The 21,071-nt window shown below is 39.9% G+C and overlaps 1 protein-coding gene across 6 annotated transcripts in view; it reads left to right on the top strand.

The window, feature by feature from the left end:
- Positions 1-2,456: 2,456 nt before the first annotated feature.
- Positions 2,457-21,071, top strand: part of ECHDC1 (ethylmalonyl-CoA decarboxylase 1) — a 38,223-nt gene continuing 19,608 nt past the window's right edge. Inside the window, exons 1-5 of one of the 6 annotated variants that reach the window (XM_079298100.1) lie at positions 2,457-2,526; positions 8,906-9,127; positions 14,040-14,182; positions 18,848-18,900; positions 20,834-20,914. In XM_079298100.1, the coding sequence (XP_079154226.1) occupies positions 8,908-9,127; positions 14,040-14,182; positions 18,848-18,900; positions 20,834-20,914 (497 nt within the window). In that variant the 5' untranslated portion in view covers positions 2,457-2,526; positions 8,906-8,907. Of the gene's footprint in view, positions 2,527-2,826; positions 3,094-3,117; positions 3,141-3,172; positions 3,283-3,466; positions 3,490-5,963; positions 6,097-8,905; positions 9,128-14,039; positions 14,183-18,847; positions 18,901-20,833; positions 20,915-21,071 lie in introns of those variants that run through there. The other 5 variants (XM_079298101.1, XM_079298099.1, XM_079298097.1 and 2 more) reach the window with 5 other exon arrangements.

Here is a 21,071-nt window from a genome sequence, read left to right as displayed (position 1 = left end):
TTTAAATACCAGTATTTGCTGGGTCACTGAGAGTGTGTGGCAAGCACCAATCTGTGGTTGTGGCCGTGCTGAACTTCTCTCCTGCTCTCTGGTCTGATGAATATTTCATTATACTATATCAAGAGAAACAGCTTTTAGCTTTTTCTCTTTTTTTAGGGCTCCTTTCCCTCAGCTTCTCAAGAATACAAGAATACACCACAGCCTCCTGATCAGAGCACCTTCCCCAGAGAAATGAGCTTGTCTGCTTTGGCAGAAGATGGCATGGGTAACAATTCCCATGTTGTGCTACAGAGGCAGATATTTCTTTAGCACGTCTTCCAGCCATGCCTTGCTGGAGCTCAGAATCAGCTCTGCAGGAGGAGATCCTTAAACAATATGGAGAGAGAATACAAAATCAACACATTGTGATGCATACAGAGCTACCTGTGAAGAGCTGAGCCTTCTGCAGACACACCCAGACACATCCACACACCGAATATTGTGTGAGAAATAACACACTGGCAGCTTTGGTGCATAAAGTGGAGGACAGGCTGACATACAAGTACTGATAAGGCTGCAGTTCTGAGGTACTCATGGTCATTGCCCTGTCTCCAGCCAGCCCCTGCCTAACAAAATCAAACTAAATGTAACTTGGCATGTGGGGCTACATTTAGAAAGCTGCAGCAGCTCTGGGGTATTTCAGATATCTGCTGTGAGGACAAGAGAGACAGCTGGAGTGGTAGTCCTGTTAGCTAACCTGATATAAATTGTCTCTTCCCATGAACCACAGCCATCAGGCACCAATGGGATTTCGGAGCCTCTAGGGTGAGGCTGAAAGGAGAAACTGACTATCATGGTTTTGGATCCAGAAATCCAAATTTTAGAAATACTTCAGAAATTTAGGAATAGAATGCACGTGTCCACATTTTTCTGTTGTTCTAGTCTTTGGAGTATATGTTATACCATCCTTTAGCCTGCCACACTTCCACACTGAGCTGATGATATTTGCCTCCTAAAAATTACAGTCAAGGGACCCTTTATGAACTGACTGTGGGGTTATGTGTTGGTTAGTATCCAATAATTCCTGAGATCTAAGCCCAGATCTGTCATCTATTTGTTCCATTTCTGTGAAAGGAGTTCATAAAAATAGCACCCGGGAGCTCTGTATCAATTGGAATTCAATATTTCAGTCTGGCAGCCTTGAAACCAAGAGTGAAGCATTGCTCTTTTAGCCAGCACATTGTCGCCAGCTTCTGGGTTGGTGATGGAGAATGGGCACATTCTGTATAATTCAGGTGGTGACCTGACTCTCCCAGGTCAGTACTGTTTCAGCAATGCAAGGAGAAAAATGCTATTGAAATCAGTGGAATTAATTGCAAGAATAAGAGTAAGCAACTTTGCAGGATCGTACATTTTTTTTCTCTTTCTTTTTCTCTCTTATTGTACAGTCAAACATCCAGGGGACTGGTCACCATCCTGATGAAAGTTACAGCCTGTCTGGTCTTTAATGTCTGTTTTCGATGATCTCATTCACCTGTTCATTTTCCTACTGCCCTCATTCTTCACTCTGAGTGCATCCTAACCTTTTTCTCATGTCCTATACGACACAAGGCAATAAAACCAGAAATGAAGCAAACCGCTTTATGGATGTGCGGGTCGGTTTGTGCTGCTTCCACCCAGCGCTGCTAGGTGGCAATATGTCACCTGGAAAACCACCAGCTTCCAGCCGCCGTCCTCTCTCTCCTCTGCTTCCGAGCGCGCCGGGACGCGCCTGGGCATCGCCCCGCTCCGAAGGAGGACAAGCCCTCGGAGCAGGACCTGGAGAGAACTGCTTCGCTCACACACATCTTTACTGAGGTTTTCCAGACACAACTGCAGGGCTGAATATTACTGGAAAAAATTCTCTGTGAACCCAACTGGAAAAATAAGAGGTACTCTGCCTTGCAGAGTGCTGTAAGAAAGAAATAGATCCTTCTATTGTATAAAATAGCACTGCCTGGGACTAGACTATTTCATATTCCCGATTCTCTGAACAATGCAAAATTGAAAGTATCCATTCAGCGTGAAAAGCTTTTGTTTTTCCACATAAATGATTAGTTGAAATCCCCTACATAATAGAACATTTTTTTAATGAACGACGCCAACTTTGGAACATTTGTATTGACATTTGGGTTGAAAAACAGTTTTAATAAAGGTGAAGCTGATATATTTCCAGATAAATGTTTCAGCCATGCTACAAATACTTAAAACTGAGTCATTTTATGTATGTCTCAACAAGGACAGAGAAAGACTAGCTCACATTTGCATATTGTTTTGAATGTGCAAAGTACTTAGTGATCTCCATTGAAACCACTTATTTCCCTTGATCTGGCTGCTGGCAAAACCGGGGGTAGGGCTGTGTGTGCCAGTGCCATTTAATGCCAGCCTCAAGTTTACACAATTGCAGTTTGATGCCAGGGTAGTCTCAGCTGCCAGAGCTGGGTACAGGTGAGCGGCACCTGGAGCCGGGGAGGCACAGCTGGACAGAGCTCCCACTTAGGCTGGCAGGTAAAATAGATGGATATGAAAATGGGGGAGCCCAAGTGTCGCCTTGTGGCGATGGGGACAGGGAGCTAACATCTCTCCTGCCTGCTGCACAACACCAGCACAGCAAGGGGGGTCCCTGCGCTCCAGGCTGGGCCATCCCGGCCGCGGCTCGTGTCCAAACCGGGGCCACCTGAGAGACCTTGCACAGGGTCTGTAATTACCCTGACCTGGACAGAAACACTCGGCTCGGTTTTTAGACATGGATGCGATCGCTGCAGAAAACAATAATGACGACCTGCTTACGTAGTATTTAGCAACAAGACAAGTATCGTCTGCTTCAAAATTGCTCAAATTCAGGCAGAGCTCTCGGTGCTTGGGGCCATCTCTCTATGGATGCGGTATGAAGACCTCTCCTGCCGGCCCCAAGTCAGCCTTCAGCTCCCGGGGCTCGAAAGGCTTTAAAACCCCTTTGCCGGGCGCGGGCAGGCTGCTGCAGCCCGGCCCGGAGGCCGCGGCAGCGGTTCCCGGTCGGGCCCTTTTTTACCGCAGCACCGCCCGCCTCCGCTGCCCCGCCAGTGCAGGAGCCGGGTCAGTGCCCGGCCCGGGGGCTCCGCTGCCCCACCGGTGCCAGGTCAGTGCCCGGCCCGGGGGCTCCGCTACCCCGCCGGTACCGGGGCCCGGTCAGTGCCCGGCCCGGGGGCTCCGCTACCCCGCCGGTACCGGGGCCCGGTCAGTGCTCAGCCCGGGGGCTCCGCTGCTCCGCCGGTGCCGGGGCCGGTCAGTGCCCGGCCCGGGGGCTCCGCTGCCAGCTGGCCCGGGGGCTCCGCTGCTCCGCCGGTGCCGGGGCCGGTCAGTGCCCGGCCCGGGGGTTCCGCTGCCCCACCGGTGCCAGGTCAGTGCCCGGCCCGGGGGCTCCGCTGCTCCGCCGGTACCGGGGCCCGGTCAGTGCCCAGCCCGGGGGCTCCGCTGCCCCACCGGTGCCAGGTCAGTGCCCGGCCCGGGGGCTCCGCTGCCTCGCCGGTACCGGGGCCCGGTCAGTGCCCGGCCCGGGGGCTCCGCTGCCCCGCGGCCCTCGGGGAACAGGAGGCCTTTGCGGGAGAACGGGGCCCCGAGGCGGCGCGGTGCCGGGGCGGGGCGGGTGTCCCGGTGCCCGCGGCGCCTCGGGCTGCCCGGGACAGAGGCGAGGTGGCCTCGTCCGTGCTGGAGAGGTCGGCGGTGCTTCTGCATGACCCTTATGCCTCGGGTCTCGCTTTGGAAACAGCCGGTCACAGGCTTCGGCACTGAGCCCTGCCGTGATGGTTGATCTAACATAAGCCATTTTGGGGAAAAAAAGAAAAATAAAATTAAAGTGTTAGAATAGCTTCCCTAGGTCAGACCCCGTGTAACAGCGCATTTTGGCATCGCAGGTTAGCAGCAAGGAATGTCTGCTGGGGAAGTAGCTTCCACCCCTCGGTGCCTTGATTCTTCTCATTGTTCCCGGGGTGACACCGTGCAGGGAGGTTGCCATTGCTTCCCGAATTTCAGCGTGTGGATCCAAGGTAGCCGCTGACAGGCAGTCATGGTGTGGTGCCGCTCGTTCCCGGTGCTGCTGCGTGGGGACAGGAGAGTCGTGGCTGCGTGGCCAGTTCAGACCTCGGTGTGTGGTTTTGCTATTGCTGTCGGCAGGAGCATTGATGCGTGGTGGTGATAAGGAGGGAGTAGTAAAGGACAGTGGAATTCAGAATATTTCTTGTCTGCAAAAGTTACAGTTTTCAAGACAGCCACTGGGTAAACATCAGTATTTGCAGTTAAGACTAGAATTGAATCCATGATTTTATGGCTCAGAATTTGGTGACTGAGAGGCAAATGGTTGTGAGTTGGTGGTGGTTGTTTCCATTTCTATGAAGTTGTGCATCTGCTCTTAAAGGTCTCTAAACACACATAGTGGACAGTGAAATTGAAAGAGTTTTCTGTCACTGTTGTAAAAGCTCCTTTGATGGCAGGTGTGAAGAGAACCTCTTTGGATCAAAACATTAAAAAATAAAGGGCCCGAGTGCTTTTTGCAGAAAATAACAGATTCTTGCCCTCTGCCATGAAACTCAAAATCTTTTACTCACCATGGGACAAAAATCAAATGTTTTTAGGTAGTGTCATCTGTATTGATAGAAAGACTTTCTTGATAAGCCGTTTTGCATCCCTAAATACTGTTATTTTTCTGTGGACTTCAGTATGTTTCTTTGTGATTTGTTTACTATTCTTCAAAATAATTAAAATGTGATAAAAAGATAATGTAACAATTCACATCTAAACTCTAGCCTACAGGGATCATTAAAAAATGCTAAACCAAACAAAGAACAAATAGTTTGGAAAGTCATAGCTTGCTATGCCCAGTAATGGGCTGCTCAGAAGCAATGAAAGTGACGAGAAAAAAAAAAAAAGAGGCAAAAGAATTGAGGTGTAAATGATCAGCCGTCTTAAAATTGAAACTACAGACAAGCATTTCTATTTTTTTATGTATTTACTGTGTTAAAAGGTTTTTTTCCCCCCCCAATTAATTTTTATTTCCTGTGTATGTTCCTTGATGCTATTTCAGTCAGTTAATTTGGACATGTTGTCAAGTACTAAATCTTTTGTTCTCTCAACAGTAATACACAGACTAAAAAATTTCAGTTTAAAATACCAGCTACTTTTAAAGCCTGTTTTTTAGAGGAGTCATAAGGCTTTTAAAGTAACTTGCTGAACTGGAGGGACTGTTGATCCCATCTAACTTGTCTGGTGCAAGTACCAGAGACAATATATTAAAAATTTGAAGAGGGCTCATCAAGTTTGAGAGCCAGGACATTTTGAGAAAGGGGACTGATCCCTCATGCCTATCTGGGGAGGCAGAATCTCCCCAGCTTTGTTTAGTTTCTGTGTTTGCAAATTATGTTTTGTCAGTAGGTTTTCTGCTGCTGTTCCCTTGGCTTGCTTATGATCTGCTCACTGCTTGCTTTCAGCAGTGAGAAAGTCAACTGGAGAAGAGACTGCTCTCAGCTTGCTTCATGTGGTAATTATTAGAGTGGGAAAACCTGTTGGACAAGGTGTTGAAGTTAGTCTAACCCACGAATCATGGAAGAAAAGTAGGGAGATGGATAAGTGGATGAGGTAGGTGGAGGACTTTGTAACCTTCAGGGGTTACAAAAGTTGGTGATGAGCAACTGGCAACAGAGGAATCCTGTGTGTGAGTCCTCTCTACTATACCTTTCTTGTGTCTGAAGGCAGGGTCTAGTGACTCCTCTGCTTTGTGAAACTAAGCTCCTTTTGGTTTTGAATCTCTTCTCTTTGTCCAGCACTGTCCAGGCTTTCAGTCAGTTGTTATTTTCAACCCACCTTTTTTTTTTTTTTTCCTTTTTTTTTTTTTTTTTTTTTTTTTAACAAATGGGCTGTTTTGATGCTTTGTTTCTTCATAACTGTCTTTTCATCTGCTTTCATGCAATAAGGTCAGTTGTGCCAGCCCTCAGCACTGGTCCACCCCTTGCTTTCCATTAATTGGCTGCTGCAGGAACCTGATGAAGCATCTGCCAGTCACGGTCACTGCTCCCTAGTATGGGTGAATGCCTTCTAAAGTGACTGGTAAGACATCCAGACGTGGTTGAATTGTGAATCATCTCATCATCATCCTAAATTCACATTTTCTAACTCTTCTTCCCTGTGTTTGCACTTCTGTGCTTGTTGCTGAAATTGCAGCTGCCAAAGGTCTTCATCAAGTTGGGTTCTGTTGTTCTTCTTGACCAAGTGCCTTTCATGCCTTTGGCAGTGTCACAAAAGTGCCTTCTTAATTGTTTCTTAAATGCCATTTTAATATTTTCTCCTCCCTGAGATTTATTTTGTGGATTTTGTCTGTTGAACCCCTGTCTAAATCTGCACATTACACCTATCACATCCTGCTCCAGATGAAAGGGAATGCTTATTTCCCTCATGTATTGAAAACACATCTCTGCATCTTTTTTTTTTTTTCCCCAGTTTCTTTTTCCCTGACTTGTGTTAATAATTCAGCCATCATTTTTCAACTGGAATTTTCCTTGCTCTTGTATTTTAACTTGCAGATTTAACTTGCTTTGTAGTGCAGTGTTTCTTGTTTGAGCATGCAGCTCCTAAGATTCAGTTCTCTCTCTAATTGTTCTACCCTTTCTTCTAGAAAGTTGCTACCTACAGCCCTTACCTTGTTTTGGCAAGATATCTTTATGTTCAGGGACAGTTGCAGCTGGCAGCATTGCTGGAGGTTGCTGTTTGATACATCATGCGTCACAAGAAAAATTTGGGTTGCAACAGAGTAGTGGTAAATGGCAAGGGCAAATACACTTGTTCAAGACTTACTTATTTGCCAAATAATCTACTCAGTTGGGGACTATTGATGTTGGTGTTATGCCTGTTTTATTATTGGTGTTATTACTGTTTTATTAACATGGTGAGATCTGAATTTTACCTGGACAATTGCCAGAGGCTGTCAGAAGGCCTTTGATAATCTGCATGCACAAAAATACATAGATTGTGAGTGCCTGCATGTAGATGCATGTACTGCTCTTGTAGGTACATGTGCTGCTCTTGCATAATGTGTGTCAGTCCTTTGTACTGAAGTGCTGGCATTCAATATGTTTATATTAACCCACAGTCTGCTACCCCACAGGCAAGGGTGTTACAAAACCACTTGAGTGCCAAATGGGATTTAAACTGTTGTTTTGTGTAAGAGGTATAATAACTGTGGAATGAACAGCTATTGATGTCCATACTGTTGACTTCTCTCTTAGTTGCCACTAGTGATAAAGCTGTAGCACTTAAAACATATGAAAGATGCTGATTGACCACTGTTATTCCTATACTGTCTACTGTCTATATTCCTGTACTAGGTATGATTATATTAAACTGAAAATTCAAACATTTTAGTGTTAATAAATACCTCTTGGCTCATCCTACAACAGCATGTTATTGCAACATCTTTCTTTCAGTGCTTTCATGCAAAATACTGAAGTAATCGATTGCAGTCATGCAGTGGATTGTGAGTGCTCTGTGCTGACTGAAATTTTGGATGTTGTTTGTCAGATATCCCTTTAGAAATCCCTTTAGACTGAGAGAGCTCTAGCTTTTCCTATCGAGCTTTCCCGGAGTGGTTAGCTCAGTCAGACTGAACTGCTAAAATAATCTTTTTTTAATTAAAAAATAGGATTGGGCACTCACCGGTACTGTAGGAGATGGTTGTAAAGAAAATAATTCAAAGATTATACCTTGCATGAATCATTAATCATGAGTCATGATCAGCAGGCAGTGGTGTCCAATTTGTTTTCTAATCCTGCACTTGCTTCTGTTATTACCATAGTGATAATATTAAAGTGCTGCTAATGCATATAACCACGCAGTTGAAAATGACAGACTTTTTTTCCATTGGAATAAAATTTCCATATCTTAAGTCGTTTTGCTCAGTATATTTCTTGTCATGAGAAATTCAGTAGTGTGTAAAATCATGAAAAAAGTTTAAGTCATTAAGTGGTTAAGTTAGCAGAACAGCCTTTTCTTCCCCCTCTTTGCTTTCAAACCAGTCATTGGGGCTTCCCAGAGAATTCCAGCTAGTCTGTTTTGTATGAGAATTGGGGATACTTTGTAATCATTAAAAATTGGGAGCTGATTGCTCAAGGTACACCTTACGAGGAAAGGCTGCACTGTCCATGTGTTTCATGTTTGTTCTCTCCTGAGCAAAACCAGTAGCTGGATGGAAAGCTTTATTGCGCTAACATATGCTGAGGAATGACTACTGAGGTTTTAGAAAAAAGGGAAGGCTGCCTCTCTCTTGAGAGCCTGAATATAAAAAGAATCAATTAGGAGAAATGAGCTTTGGAAACCCATTTTCACTCTTTAAATAAAAATTTAAAAGCTCTGAAAGAGGTAGCTGAAGTATTGCAAATATTAGAATGTGCATAGATGGAGAGTGTTTGGGTGCAGCAGCAGTCAGGGAATGCTTTTTATGAAGTAATGAATCTTGTATTTGATTAGATTTTCAACCTGAATAAATTTTGTAATTAGTTTTATTAGTTTACACTTTGGAAAAGTTTATCATAACAGATAAAGCCTTGTTTGTCAACAGATATTAAAATAATATTACTTTACAATTTCTTTTATAAAGTATTTTGAAAGGTGCTAATATCTGTGTTAACTACTAAAATCACTCCATAAAACTCCTTCTGGTAACTTTGTGGGGATAAATTCAAACCAAGAATTTTGCAAATACAGTTTGCAGTGATTTTTGTCAACTGTTACGATTGTCACCTTTACATTAGTTTCTGCTGTCATGCTTTCCTCTTTTTCAGAGGATTGAAGTGGGTTTCAGAGGAAATTTCCTGATTTTTTTATTTCCCCCCCACCCCACCCCCCCCACTCCATGTATTTCCAGAAATGGCCCTTGCTCTGTGGAAGAACTTACTTCAGACTACAAAGAAAAGGATACTACAACAGAGGAGATTGTCACTCTATAATGGTGCTCATGGCTATGACGAAGAATTGATAAAGAAGAAACTTCAACAGTTTTCTGGTGGATCCATCAACCTTTCCAAAGAAGAAGATGGCATTGCAATACTTACTTTGAATAATCCAAAGCTAATGAATGCATTTACAGGTATTAATTAGTTTATAGGATTGCTGGTTGGTTTTGGTTTTTCTCTTGTTCAGGTACCTGTTTTGACATTTTGTCTGAAGGAAGTGAAACACTCTGCCTTACCATGCCTTAATTAAAAGAATAAACATTTAAGTTTTATTCAGATGTGCAGCAAATGTGTCCAGTGTTTTGCATAGTAACTTTGCTATAAATGTCATAAGAATCTAAAAAAATTCTCAATGACACAGGCACTGTCTTGCAGGATGTATACTTCTCCTTGTGTTGTTCAAGTGTTAGCACAATTCCGCCACTGAGCTTTTTCTTGCATCGCCTCTCATTTTGTCATCAGGACTCTGGAAATAGGGGAGGCATTTTTGTGGGCATGAGAAGATGCCACCTCTCTTTTGCAGGTGATATAGAGAGAAAGACTGTGTTTACTTCTTGTTTCTTTACCTAAAGCCATCCCTGTTCATCAAACTTCTGTAGTTTGGTCTTTTCCACTCAACCAAACTGGCTTCCATTTGTTCATTTGCCTTGTCTTAAATATCAGTGACTGGTTAATTAAGTATTAGATGAGCTGGGTATTCTCAGCTATTGCAGATCAGTGATCTATTTAATATTTTTTTACACTGGAGAATACTTAAGTATCAAAACCAAGTGCCCTATTTTATTAATCTTGTATTATGAGAGGTTTTTGTTCTCCAAATATACTCTCTTGGGTATATTTGCTGTCTTCTCTTAATTATCTAGATTATTCCAATTTATGCCACTCTCTTCAGATGAGTGGCACGGGTTCAGAGTGTAAATCTGCAGGAGCTGGAGCTGTGCATAGACCCTTACTGTAAAAATGTTTTTATCTGTTAATGTTTTGAAATGGATGCATTTTCATCATCTTGCCAATTTCTTTATTGCTATTCTGTCTTCTTGCCCTGTTCTTAGTGTTTCTTTGCTGTAAGCAAACTTTTTGCAACACACTAGCACACTGTACCCTTTACATGCAGAATGTCAGTCTATGCTTTGCAGTGGTGATTGTTAGCTGAAAGGAAACCTAAGAGAGCAGCAGAATTGGTGGTAATGCACCTAGATCTTTCTGCCTTCTCTTTTCTTTAGCTGAAAAAACTCATGTATAAAATCATTACCTAACTGAAGGAGTTGTAGCTAAAAGATGTTAGCGTAGAGATTGTCCTTCTGCATGCCTCCCTGGCAGCATAGGTGCTGTTATACAGTCATAATTACATTGTTGTTTCTCCTTTTTCTGCAGATTGGTTTCTATTTTTGGCTCAGAACTGTGCCATGTACACCTTGCAGACTGTGTGCTTTTAGCTTATTTGTTGTGGAAGTTGAAAGGGGCAGAGAAATGAGCTGTAACAGCAAAAGGAGAGAGCAGATTGGGGTTTTCTGCTCTTTGAAGATCAGGAGCAATAAAAGTCAAATTGCTTAAACCAAACTTTGATAGAAACTTGCAGATATGTTCTGTTTTCTATGTGCTTGACAGGAGGGGCTCAGAAGTGATTAGTGTCAGTGCTGAGCAGGTGCAGCTGCCATTTAGGCAACAGATAGCTGTTCTTTGCCTATACAATGTTCTCTGTATTGTTAATGTTCTGAAATCATATCACACATCTGGAGTCTAGCAGACATTAGCAGACATTTTCTCTCTGGCTCTGTTAGTTGTCTGTAAAATAATCTCTCCTCTCCTTACAGGACTGCTGTGAAAATAATTTATTAGTGTATGTCAATTAGATGCTCTAGTAGCAAAGAGGAGCTACAAAAACTACTGAGGAAATTAATAGCTGTGTCTTTGTTGCAGATCCTCATTAGCATATAATAAATGAGCTGTGGGATCAGGCAGTTCTGTTTTACAGCAGTATGTAGAGCCCTGTAGAGAGTTGTACTCCATTTTGCTAGGCAATAGCCACAAAAGATTGCTCTGGAAATCCTTACTATCAGTTCAAGAGATGTTGCTTCTTTGTGCTGTACACCTCTGCTAGAGTTTTGTTTTTATGGGAGGGAGAGTAGAAGCAAAATAAAGCTGGCCACTTTGCTGCTGCAGTGAATGGTGTGACATCTTAATTTATACTGATCTTAATTTCATTTTTAACATTATATATATATAACATCTGGAAAATGCAGTTGCTGAGAAACTACTGGGAACTTAATCCTTTGCCTTCAGCTGAGTATCAAATAATACTCTTCAAGGGGCAAGGTGGGGTGTGCAACCCCTGAATTGCCTCAGCAGAACCTGGTTGATTTCATCAGCCAGAGCCTGTCTATACAGCTACCTCCCCATGAAATTCTTTTGATTCTTTGTCTCAGAGCTTCTGAATAGTGGCAGATGTGAATTTATATATCCATGCATGCTCCCTATAGAATGCTCCAAAACATTACTAAACTGTTAAGGGAAATTCTATTTTCCAGGCATTTACTTTACACAGCAGTCTTTTTTTTTTGTTTTTTGTTTCTTTTTTTTTTTTTTTTTTTTTTTTTTTTTATCTCAAAGGAATTATGCTTCTTCTAAGCTTGAGCAACTCATGAAATCAAAGACAGAACAAAATTGTTGGGAAATTACTAATGGGTGATATGGAGATCATTATGCCTTTTTTTCTCTTCTTAATTGGAATCTTATAGCCACCTATTTGAAGTGATCCCTTTGGAAACAAATGCTAATAATGTCAGTTTAAGCCTGGTAGAACCAATTTCAACAACCCAACCTCTCACTGAACTAAATTTGAATGTAGTTTAAAAGAAAAGAAAGCCAGCCTGTAGGAATTAGAAAATAATGATGATAATTTTAATTTCCTAACATTTACTTGAAAACATTTATATTCAGATTATAGTTGATGCAAACAAATTGTTATTTATTATTAATTCTGTAAAGAGCATTAACTTAGTCGTATCAAAGACTGAAAGACTAGGATTGGCAGAATTAGGATTTGCTTTAGTGTTGTGCTCCCTTCATTATAAGGAACATCAGGAACTATATCTTTTGGTAAAATGATAGTTCGGTGTTGTCAGGAATGGAAAAGAGCCTCTAACAGGAGGATAGAACAGGCTCTGGCCAGTGTCTCTTGTTCCCCTGCTATTGCATGTAACAGGCTCCTATGGATCCTGTGTTTTTTCTGGTTAACTGGATTTTTGGCTCGGAACACTCTGTGCAAAGACTCTTCAATACCTCACTGCTTTGCCTATTCAAAGAACCACAAACAGTGGTTCTGCTATATTTGACCCCTAGCAAAGCTTAGATGCCAGCCCAAATACCTTTCTGTTAAGAAGACTAAGAAGGCAGATATGTAATAAGTAAAATCCACAGGGTTAATGCACACCTGTTTGAACAGCAGCATTTCCAAAACGTTGAAAAGTTGAGTGTGCCATCAGGAAAAGCATATCAAATGAAGACTCACAAAAATTGCATCCAGGCCTAGTTCTGCTCAGTATTTTCGTTCCTGGCTTGGATGATAAAATAGAAGTTGAACTATAACCCCACATTAGGAGAACTTGCAAGAATATTTTTTGGAGTAGAGGAGAGGCATTCAGTTATCTTGATTAACTGCTACAAAGATTTCAAGATCAACAGAGTGAAATTCAGTGAAAGCAAATATAATGTGCTACATACAGAAAGCATGACCAAATTATAAATACAGAAGGGAAAGCAACTGGCAGAATGCTGAGATTTTCTTAAAGGATCATAGTATGGACTTGACAGTGGGTAAAAAAAGAACCCAACCCAATGCTATTCTGGTATATAATATGTAATGTCCACTTAATTATTGACCACCTCAGAAACATTGTCAAACTGTGTTATTTCAGTGGCTGAGACCAAGCCTAAGGGGTAAGTGCTTGACTGAGTGTTCACTCTTAATGTGGTACTGGGTAGCTTACTTCATAATGAACTGTAAGGTTATAAAAAGAACAAACAAGGAAGAAAACATAAATGTCCCGTGGATTGGCTGCTAATGGTAAATTTCAGAAGAGGATGAGTCCTGTGCATGCAGGCATAGAGTTAGAAAAGCAACAGTGTTGGCAGAAGACAGAGTCCTTGAGAGTATTAATTGAAAGCACGTTTGTATCTGAAGAATGTAGAATGAAGAATGTAGGCCTGTCCATCTAAATTCTTGCCAAAGAAAAGCTGAGAGTGTCATCAACATGTATGTATCCTGCTTTCTGAAATTAGTTTCTGTAAATGTGTTCTCTTAAGCATATAACTGGACAGTGTCATAGTCATTCAGAGAGGAAGGGCTTTAAATTAATGCAGGTAGTTTCCATTGCTGTGGAAGATGCTGCTGTCTAGGATGAGCTCTAGGAACAGGAGTTTGTAGAGTTCCATGTCAGGAAGCGTACTTAAGCAAATATGATGTTAATGATGTTTTATGGTGAATTGGATGTTTAAACAAGAAATAAAAAGCTAGTACTGTATGATGATGTACTTTATAAACAGAGTCTTTTTAGAGAAGAACCTTTGTTAACATTGACTGGTTGTGCCTTGAGCCCACCAGGGACATGATTATTTTCTATTCTGTGCCGATTGGGCAGAGAGGAATGTCAGTAACTTCAAAATGACTAGCTGGACAAATGTGGATGGATCCATGTAAATTCATCTGTCCTTAATGTAGGGAATTGCAAGCAAAAATTAATCAGGTAGAGGGGATTTGTTTGAGTTTTCTTTGTTGGGTTTTTGTTTTGTTTTGTTTTAGGGCTTTTTTTGAATGTAACACAAATATCCTTCATACAGAATATCCTTTGGAATTTTGGGAAGTGTATCCTTGGAGAACAAATGTATGTTGACGATTGTGTGCAGGATTTAAGGTTACATTTTCACTTGTGATTTTAAGCCCATCACTTATTAACTGTAACATGATTTTGCTGGTGGAAAATGTAACAAAAAACATGATGGTGATAATTTCCTATTAAAAATTTTGTTTCTCCCCTCTTGTGGTAGGTACTATGATGGTGGAACTCGAGGAGAGAGTTACTGAACTGGAAAACTGGAAGGATGGCAAAGGTCTTATAATCCATGGTGCAGGAAACACTTTTTGCTCAGGATCTGATTTGAATGCTGTCAAAGAATTATCCAACTCCCAGGTGAGTATTAATACACACTATTGTTTTGGAGAAAAATTAATTTTTTGAGATTATTTTTAGACAGAGCTGTTGCACTACACTTCTGCTACAATTTTACATGCAAGTCACAGAATGGAGCTTTAATGGTCAAAAAATGCTGTCAGGTCCTTCAAGCCATTATTTAAGTGTTATTGTAAGTGATTCATAAATCTAAATTCCTACACTATATGTTCATTTTAGCTTTTTCTTTTAAAAATGTCATTTCAGTTTTTCACAGCAGTATATGGTGAATTTACATGTCAGATAAGCTGTGCTTCTGTAGTTTGACCTTTAGAAACAGATAAAACCAATAATTTCTGATATTCTAAAATAAAAAAAAAAGAAATTTATGTAGCATGGCTGCTATTACAGAAGGGCTTCTATTTTATCAAAACTGTGCTTGGACCTGCATGAAATGGAAGAACAGATGAAATTCTTGTGCATGAAGATGTTGGGGTTTGATGGCAATTTTTTCCTCATGCCACCCATTTGGACAACTTTCACTTGTGCTACAGTTCTTTCTGTGGATTAATAAGTGGATTTGGCAATATTTGAAATAAGGTTTTGCCAGCTGCCAGGGAAGAAGGTCTTCCTGTGCTGCTCTTACACCTGGTAGTTGTGCTAAGTGCCTAACCTGGTGCTTTTTTGTGGCCATTTTAAGTTTCAGGATTTAACCACATAAACGAAACATTTAACTGGCACTTCCAGTTTGGACATCGACGCAAAAACTGGTAATCTGATATTTGTCTTTAGTGGTGATTTTTTTTTTCTGTTGATGAAACTAAATACCATAAGCCCCAGAATGTCTTAGATTTTATTTCTGGCCTCATTACATAAAAAGGACGGTCCAGTTTTCAAAGGGTATAGGACACTTTACTTCCTTTTTGGAACACCACAAGAGAGATGCTTTTATACAGAAATGTCATTCTCTATAGATCTAAATGGATTTAGGGGACGTTTCCATCTGGATATTTTGTAAGAACTGGTAATTTTAAAAATCTAGATGTGTATGTGATTTTTTTTTGTAAATTGATTTTTTTTATCTGCAATTCTTAACTTCTTTGAGTATTACGCCCACAGAAAAGGAGCTGAAGCCAAGCAAGGTCAGTTATTTTCTTACTTGCAGTCTAGACTTTCCATCTGAGTTCTTCATTCAGTATTTCTCAGTGATTCTGCTTCCATACATTTGGTATTCTCTCTGTATGCCTATAAAAATTACTTGGAGCCACTGCAGTGGCAGAGAGGGCTCTTACAAGGATTAGGTTTGATAACAGATATACTGGGAAGAATGAAATGTATACGTGCTAGTTATAACTTTGCTTGGAATTCTCTGCACAGAATCTAGATCTCATGATAGTATTGAAATTAAAGCCTAAGAATCACCAGAAATGCTCCAAGAATACATAAAACATAGTTGCTTTTGTATTTCCTTTGGAGAGTCCAAGCTATTTATCTTTTACTGAGAGTTTCTTTATAATAGCTCCTAAGTCATCTGCTTTGGTGAGATTTAATAGTTTTTGTTAAATAAAGATTTACTAGGGTATGGAATAGCATTTGCTGTTCTTCAGTCTTACAGAACTCTTCTCTCTAACTTCATGCAGATGAGAGCGTTTTTTCTGGTTTCAGGTTAAGTTTTCAGTCCACAGACATCTTCGAGGCAAAAAAAAAAAAAAGTGAATAGTTTCATGCCTGAATTGTTATGTCTTTCACAGTATCACAGAATATTCTGAGTTGGAAGGGACTCATAGGGATGATTGAGTCCAGCTTTTAAGTGAATGAATTGAACCCACAACCTTGTCATTATTAGCACCATGCTCAAACAACTGAGCTGTCCTTTATATATTCTTTTTCAAGGCTACTTTAGCCCATACCTTTTACTAATTGCAGAAAGCACTTTTATTTTATCCAGCCAGTTGGGTGAGGGAGGACTGTATTTTTCATGATTTTTGGTACAGTTTGCTTTTCCCTGTGGTCTAGAATAGGCAGAATAATGGCCAAGAATGCTGAAGGATTTTCATGCCCCCTAGTGGCTCTTTGTCCTCCTCTTTCACTTCATTCTTTTCCTCTTTCTTTGTCCACCTTCTCCCATGTTCAATTGTTCCTAACTCTGAAGCAAACCTAGGTCTTCTGCCTGTTTTTCTTTTCTGAGTGCTAACATTACATAACCAAATCACAGAAGGTTAATGAATTTAAATTTAAAAAGTTGAAAAAAAAGCTTGAAAAGTTGCCTAGCTGAAAAGCAAGAATAGCTCTTGAAACAACAGCTCAGAGGAAGAAGCACAAAGGAGAATTTTGCTTTCCCCGGTCCCTGTCTAGAAGCCCCTAGGACAGAGGTTCCCAAGCATAAGCTGTGGAGGGTCTTTAGAACAGTTGGAGATAATCTGGAAATATTGTTCTATCTGTAGTGGGTATGGATTCAGAGCTCTTGCAGCAAAAAGAGACAGCATTACAGTTTTCTATTTTATGATTTTATGGTGTGACTTTCTTCTTCCCTGCCTCTAAGCCCACTCCATGCTATTATCCTTTTCTTCCATATGTAGTGTTTTTTACTGCATTTTACCTCCCTTTTTGCTAGTTACATATCTTCTTATTTCAAGGACTGTATTAGAGCTGCAAATATAATTATTCTGCTAGACTATAGCAAGCAACCCTTAGTCAGAGTATTTTATCTGAATAGTAGCCTCATTTTTCTTGTCAGGAAGGTTTGAAGGGTTTATTTGCCAGGACTCAAGCAATTCCTTTTTTTTTTTTTTTTTACTGTGTTCTGTGCAGGCATCTTTTCCCTGCACAGTAATCTCTCTACCACATGAGAGAATAAAGATTTTTCTTTTTGTCTGCTCAGACATAAATGCATTTTTCAAGTTTTTATGTTCTAGAATGAATCTTTAATTACCATTTTGGATTTTGTCATGAATTGAGGAGGCCAATTTGAATGCAAGCATTCTGCTGTGATGAAGTGAAAAATCATATTCTCTGAAGGCCTTTTTTGCAGCTTCATCCTGACAGTTCTAATATGGGAATTGTGCAAGTCTGTGTCTGAGAGCTGTACCTTGTATGTTTACATGGGCTTTGGACTTCGCTACTAAGGCAGCTATCATGAAGGATTTGAACATTCTTTAATTTAGAATGGAAATAGTGCTGCTGTTCTTAGGGGCTGTAGGAGATGGCTACAGCAATAACTAAAAGTCTCTTTATAAATCAACATGTGCTAAAATTTTCAAGCAGTAAACTTTAGTGCAATAAAACCAAATATGCTGGTTCTTAGTAGCAATTGTCATGGCACTCACATCTGCCAGAGATCTGTGCCTAAACATCATAATGCTGGTTGTCTTTGGACAGAGTGGGAATACATGACTAAATGGACAATAAATCACCTGAAATTGGCCTACTGATATTTCAAGGTCCTATTCCAAAGATGTATTGGAGACTTAATGCATATCTTTTCTATCCCTGAGGTATGAGTCAGAGGCTTTTAATTCAGGCAGATTCTCTAGCTTGCCAACTTCTATAAAACTGTGTTTTAGAAATTAGTAAATTCTGGTAAAGAGATGTTTAGTTTGGTTTGTTTGGATTTTTTTATTTATTATTTGAAAGATATGCTAAAATTTTTTCCTACTTTTTTTTCTATGATATCCAAACATAATTTTTTCTTTAATCTGAGATAAATAATATATGTGGTTCAGTTCAATATGTATATGAACATGGTGGTTCTAGATAATTTAACCCTGTTATTTGTCAAGTTCTTGATTAATTCTAGATGTCTGAGAAAGATGATAATGACAGGGAAGGCAGGTAGATGATTTTTGTCTCAAAATATTTTCTTTGTCCCCAGAAACTTGTGACTAAGTCTTGTAGAGATAGAGGTGTTGCCTTCTATGTAATAACCTTTTGTTGCTGTTCCTGTTGTGAGTTTATGTAGTTATTCTTGAATTCGAGTAGAAGGTGCAATGCCCTGCTGCCAAGTGTTCCACATTTTAACTGCATGTTGTAGGAAGAAATAATTATTTGGAACACTTTAGTTCTTGTACTGGATTAGGAGGAAACAATTGTACCTTTTTCACTGTTGATTGCACAGAGATGTAAAACATTAAGGATGAGAGAGAGAAGAATCTTCTTTCTGGCCTGTGTTTTTTCTTTGTTTCAGTGTTTCGTGGGTTTTGTTTTGGTTTTTTTTAGCTGAAATGCTTTTGGCCCAAACAATAAAAGCTTAAATTTGTAAATTGTATCTTGTCTAAAACTTTATGGATTTGGGACAGTAAAAAATAGGTAGCACACAATAGCTTTGTACAGAATTTAAAAACTCAGATTTATGGGTGTTCAACTTGAAGTGAGAAGAGGAAATTAAGAGGAAACACTAAAATTTCACAACATAGAAATTCAGTACTGCAATTACTTTAATGGTGGTTTAATTACAACTGAAATCTACATAAGTCACTTGAGTTCTGGTTTGTTTTTTTAACCTGATTTATAGTGGTTTTTCTATTTGTGGATAGTGGGGTTGGACTAGAATTTGGGCAGCATGAACCAAAGAGACAAAACCCAGCTGAAGTAAATATAAAGAGTACTTAATCCTGTCTACTCCATCTATGTGTTTAATTGTTTCCCATTAAGATCATTTAACATTTTTTAATTTCCTATTCATTGTAGGATGGGATGTATATGTGCATGTTTATGCAAAACACCCTAACCAGACTTATGAGGTAATATATTTTATTTATCTGTTTATGAAGTAATTAAAGTATCAGAATGTATTTTGGCTAATTCTTTAACGAGATGTTTAAAGTTAAATACATAGTTTTATGTATGTAATTTTGAGTCCCAGACCTTATATTCACACATGTTAATCAGGTAGGTATTTATGGATTTAAATTAGACATAACATTTTGCAACTTAGGCTTTGCAGAGATTGGAACATGAAAAAAAAAGCAACCCTAGGCTTATATATATAGTTGGGAGATAAAAAGAATTAAGGAAATCTAGGCCTTCAAATTTTCTTAAACTTGACCTTTCTAACTCAGTGGAAGTTGGTAGCTCCTAAATAACAAGCAGCAACAGGTTATGCAGCCTACATAGGTAACATTTATTTGGTATAATCTTCCCACTTCACAAGAGGAGTGTAGTCAGTTCTACCATCTGGTACTTCTGAAAAAAACACACTTTCCTTTAGACTTAGGTTCCCTTTAGAAGTCACGTTTCTATTAAATCCATTTGTGATAGAGTCTGTCTTTTTCTGCTCAGAGCTCTTTGAAGATGATTACTCTTTGTTTTCAAATATTCTTTGTTTTCAAATAAACTACATGAGAAAATGTTGTGAATTAACATTTTTTCTATAAAATTACCCAGGAGACTGGAGACTATATTAGTAGTACTGTAAGGAGTCCTCAGAATTGGAAGCCATTTTCATAAGCTGGTCTCTGTATAATCAAAATTGATGGGGCAAAGCTAAGAGGAGGAAGACATGTGAAGATTAAGCCCCCACCTCAGGTGTGTAGACTTAGTGTATCTTTAAGCCATGGTTCAGGGGGAGCACTGAGCTGCTGTCTGGGGACATCTGTTGTAGATGGGATTAGTCTCCTTCGGAGCTGAGGCTGACTGATCCTGAAAGATGTGCCTCAGATGGATCAGAGTGTGGATGTAGCTGTCTTAGACCCACATCTTCTGGTTTCTCATAATCCACAGGAAAAATGAGATTGCCCTCTTCCAGTGGGCTCACTTGTGCTATGTATTGTATGAACTGTGCTGCACTTGTAAGTGAACTTGGGCTGTAAGGAAGTGTTGGTGCTTCTATTAAAGGAGAACTAAAACCAGACCTGTGGTTATGATTAGGATGCTGACTTCTGAATGTGGTTTGCAAACTGCTTAAAAAGCTAAATGTCTCTTCATAGGAAAAGATGAAACAGCTGTAATAGTGTGCAAGTTCTGTGAGTACCCAGCTGTCTTAATTTCTTAGGGAACTTGCCTTATCCTAAGTCATTGTTCATTAGTATTCATTTCACATCAGCAGTGGGGAAACATACTCTTCCTTCCCTCTGTCCTTTGAATTACCTTGAACATGATTAAATACCTTGAACATGATTAAATACAACACCAACAAAGATAACAGATTGCTGCTTTCCTCAAAAGGTTCTGTCTGCAAAACAAAGTTTAGTTGATGACTGAGATAGTAGCACTCTGAAGAAGCTGCTGAAGCTGTCATGGTAAATCTCATTAATTTTAGATAACCCAGCCCTTCAGTTCTTTGTGTCTCTTTCTGCTTCTTTCTGTGGTGCACTGGCTTAGAGTAGAATCCTGTGTTGCTATCCTGTCATACCTTGCAGGTAGTCTTTTTAGGTATATTCTATAGCAGGTATTTTTTGTAACATATATTTTTCAGTACATGATATTTATTTTGATTCCATTTAAAATATCTGTGTTGGTGTTTCATTGTGGGATTCTGTATCAATTATGCAACAGTAAGTTTGACATAAATGGAATTGGTCTTGTGCTGGCTGCTCACAAAAATGTAGTTATTTGAATAAACTTGAACAGTATGTTTATTCTCAGTGTTTACTGTAGAAATGGTTTTGTTAAATTTTTTTGTAATTTCTGAATGGCTAAAAGCATAAATTTTGCTTACTAAAGTCTCTTGTGTAGGTTGCCTTTGATCAGTGTTGCACTAGTTCAAGGAAAAGCTTTTGGAGGAGGAGCAGAACTTACCACAGCATGTGATTTCAGGTAAGGCTAACAAGTTGTGTAGCTGTATGTTGGGTCAGTGATTTAATAATTGTCCAACTGAAATTTGAGAAGCTTGAGGTACTGCTTCTACCAGGAGTCACATTTCTGGGTTCCAAGGCATTTGCAATGAGATTTTCTCATCAGAATTCACAGGAAA

Source organism: Erithacus rubecula (assembly GCF_903797595.1).
Source record: "Erithacus rubecula genome assembly, chromosome: 2".
Classification (NCBI taxonomy): Eukaryota; Metazoa; Chordata; class Aves; order Passeriformes; family Muscicapidae; genus Erithacus; species Erithacus rubecula.
This window is presented reverse-complemented; position numbering and strand designations above follow the sequence as displayed.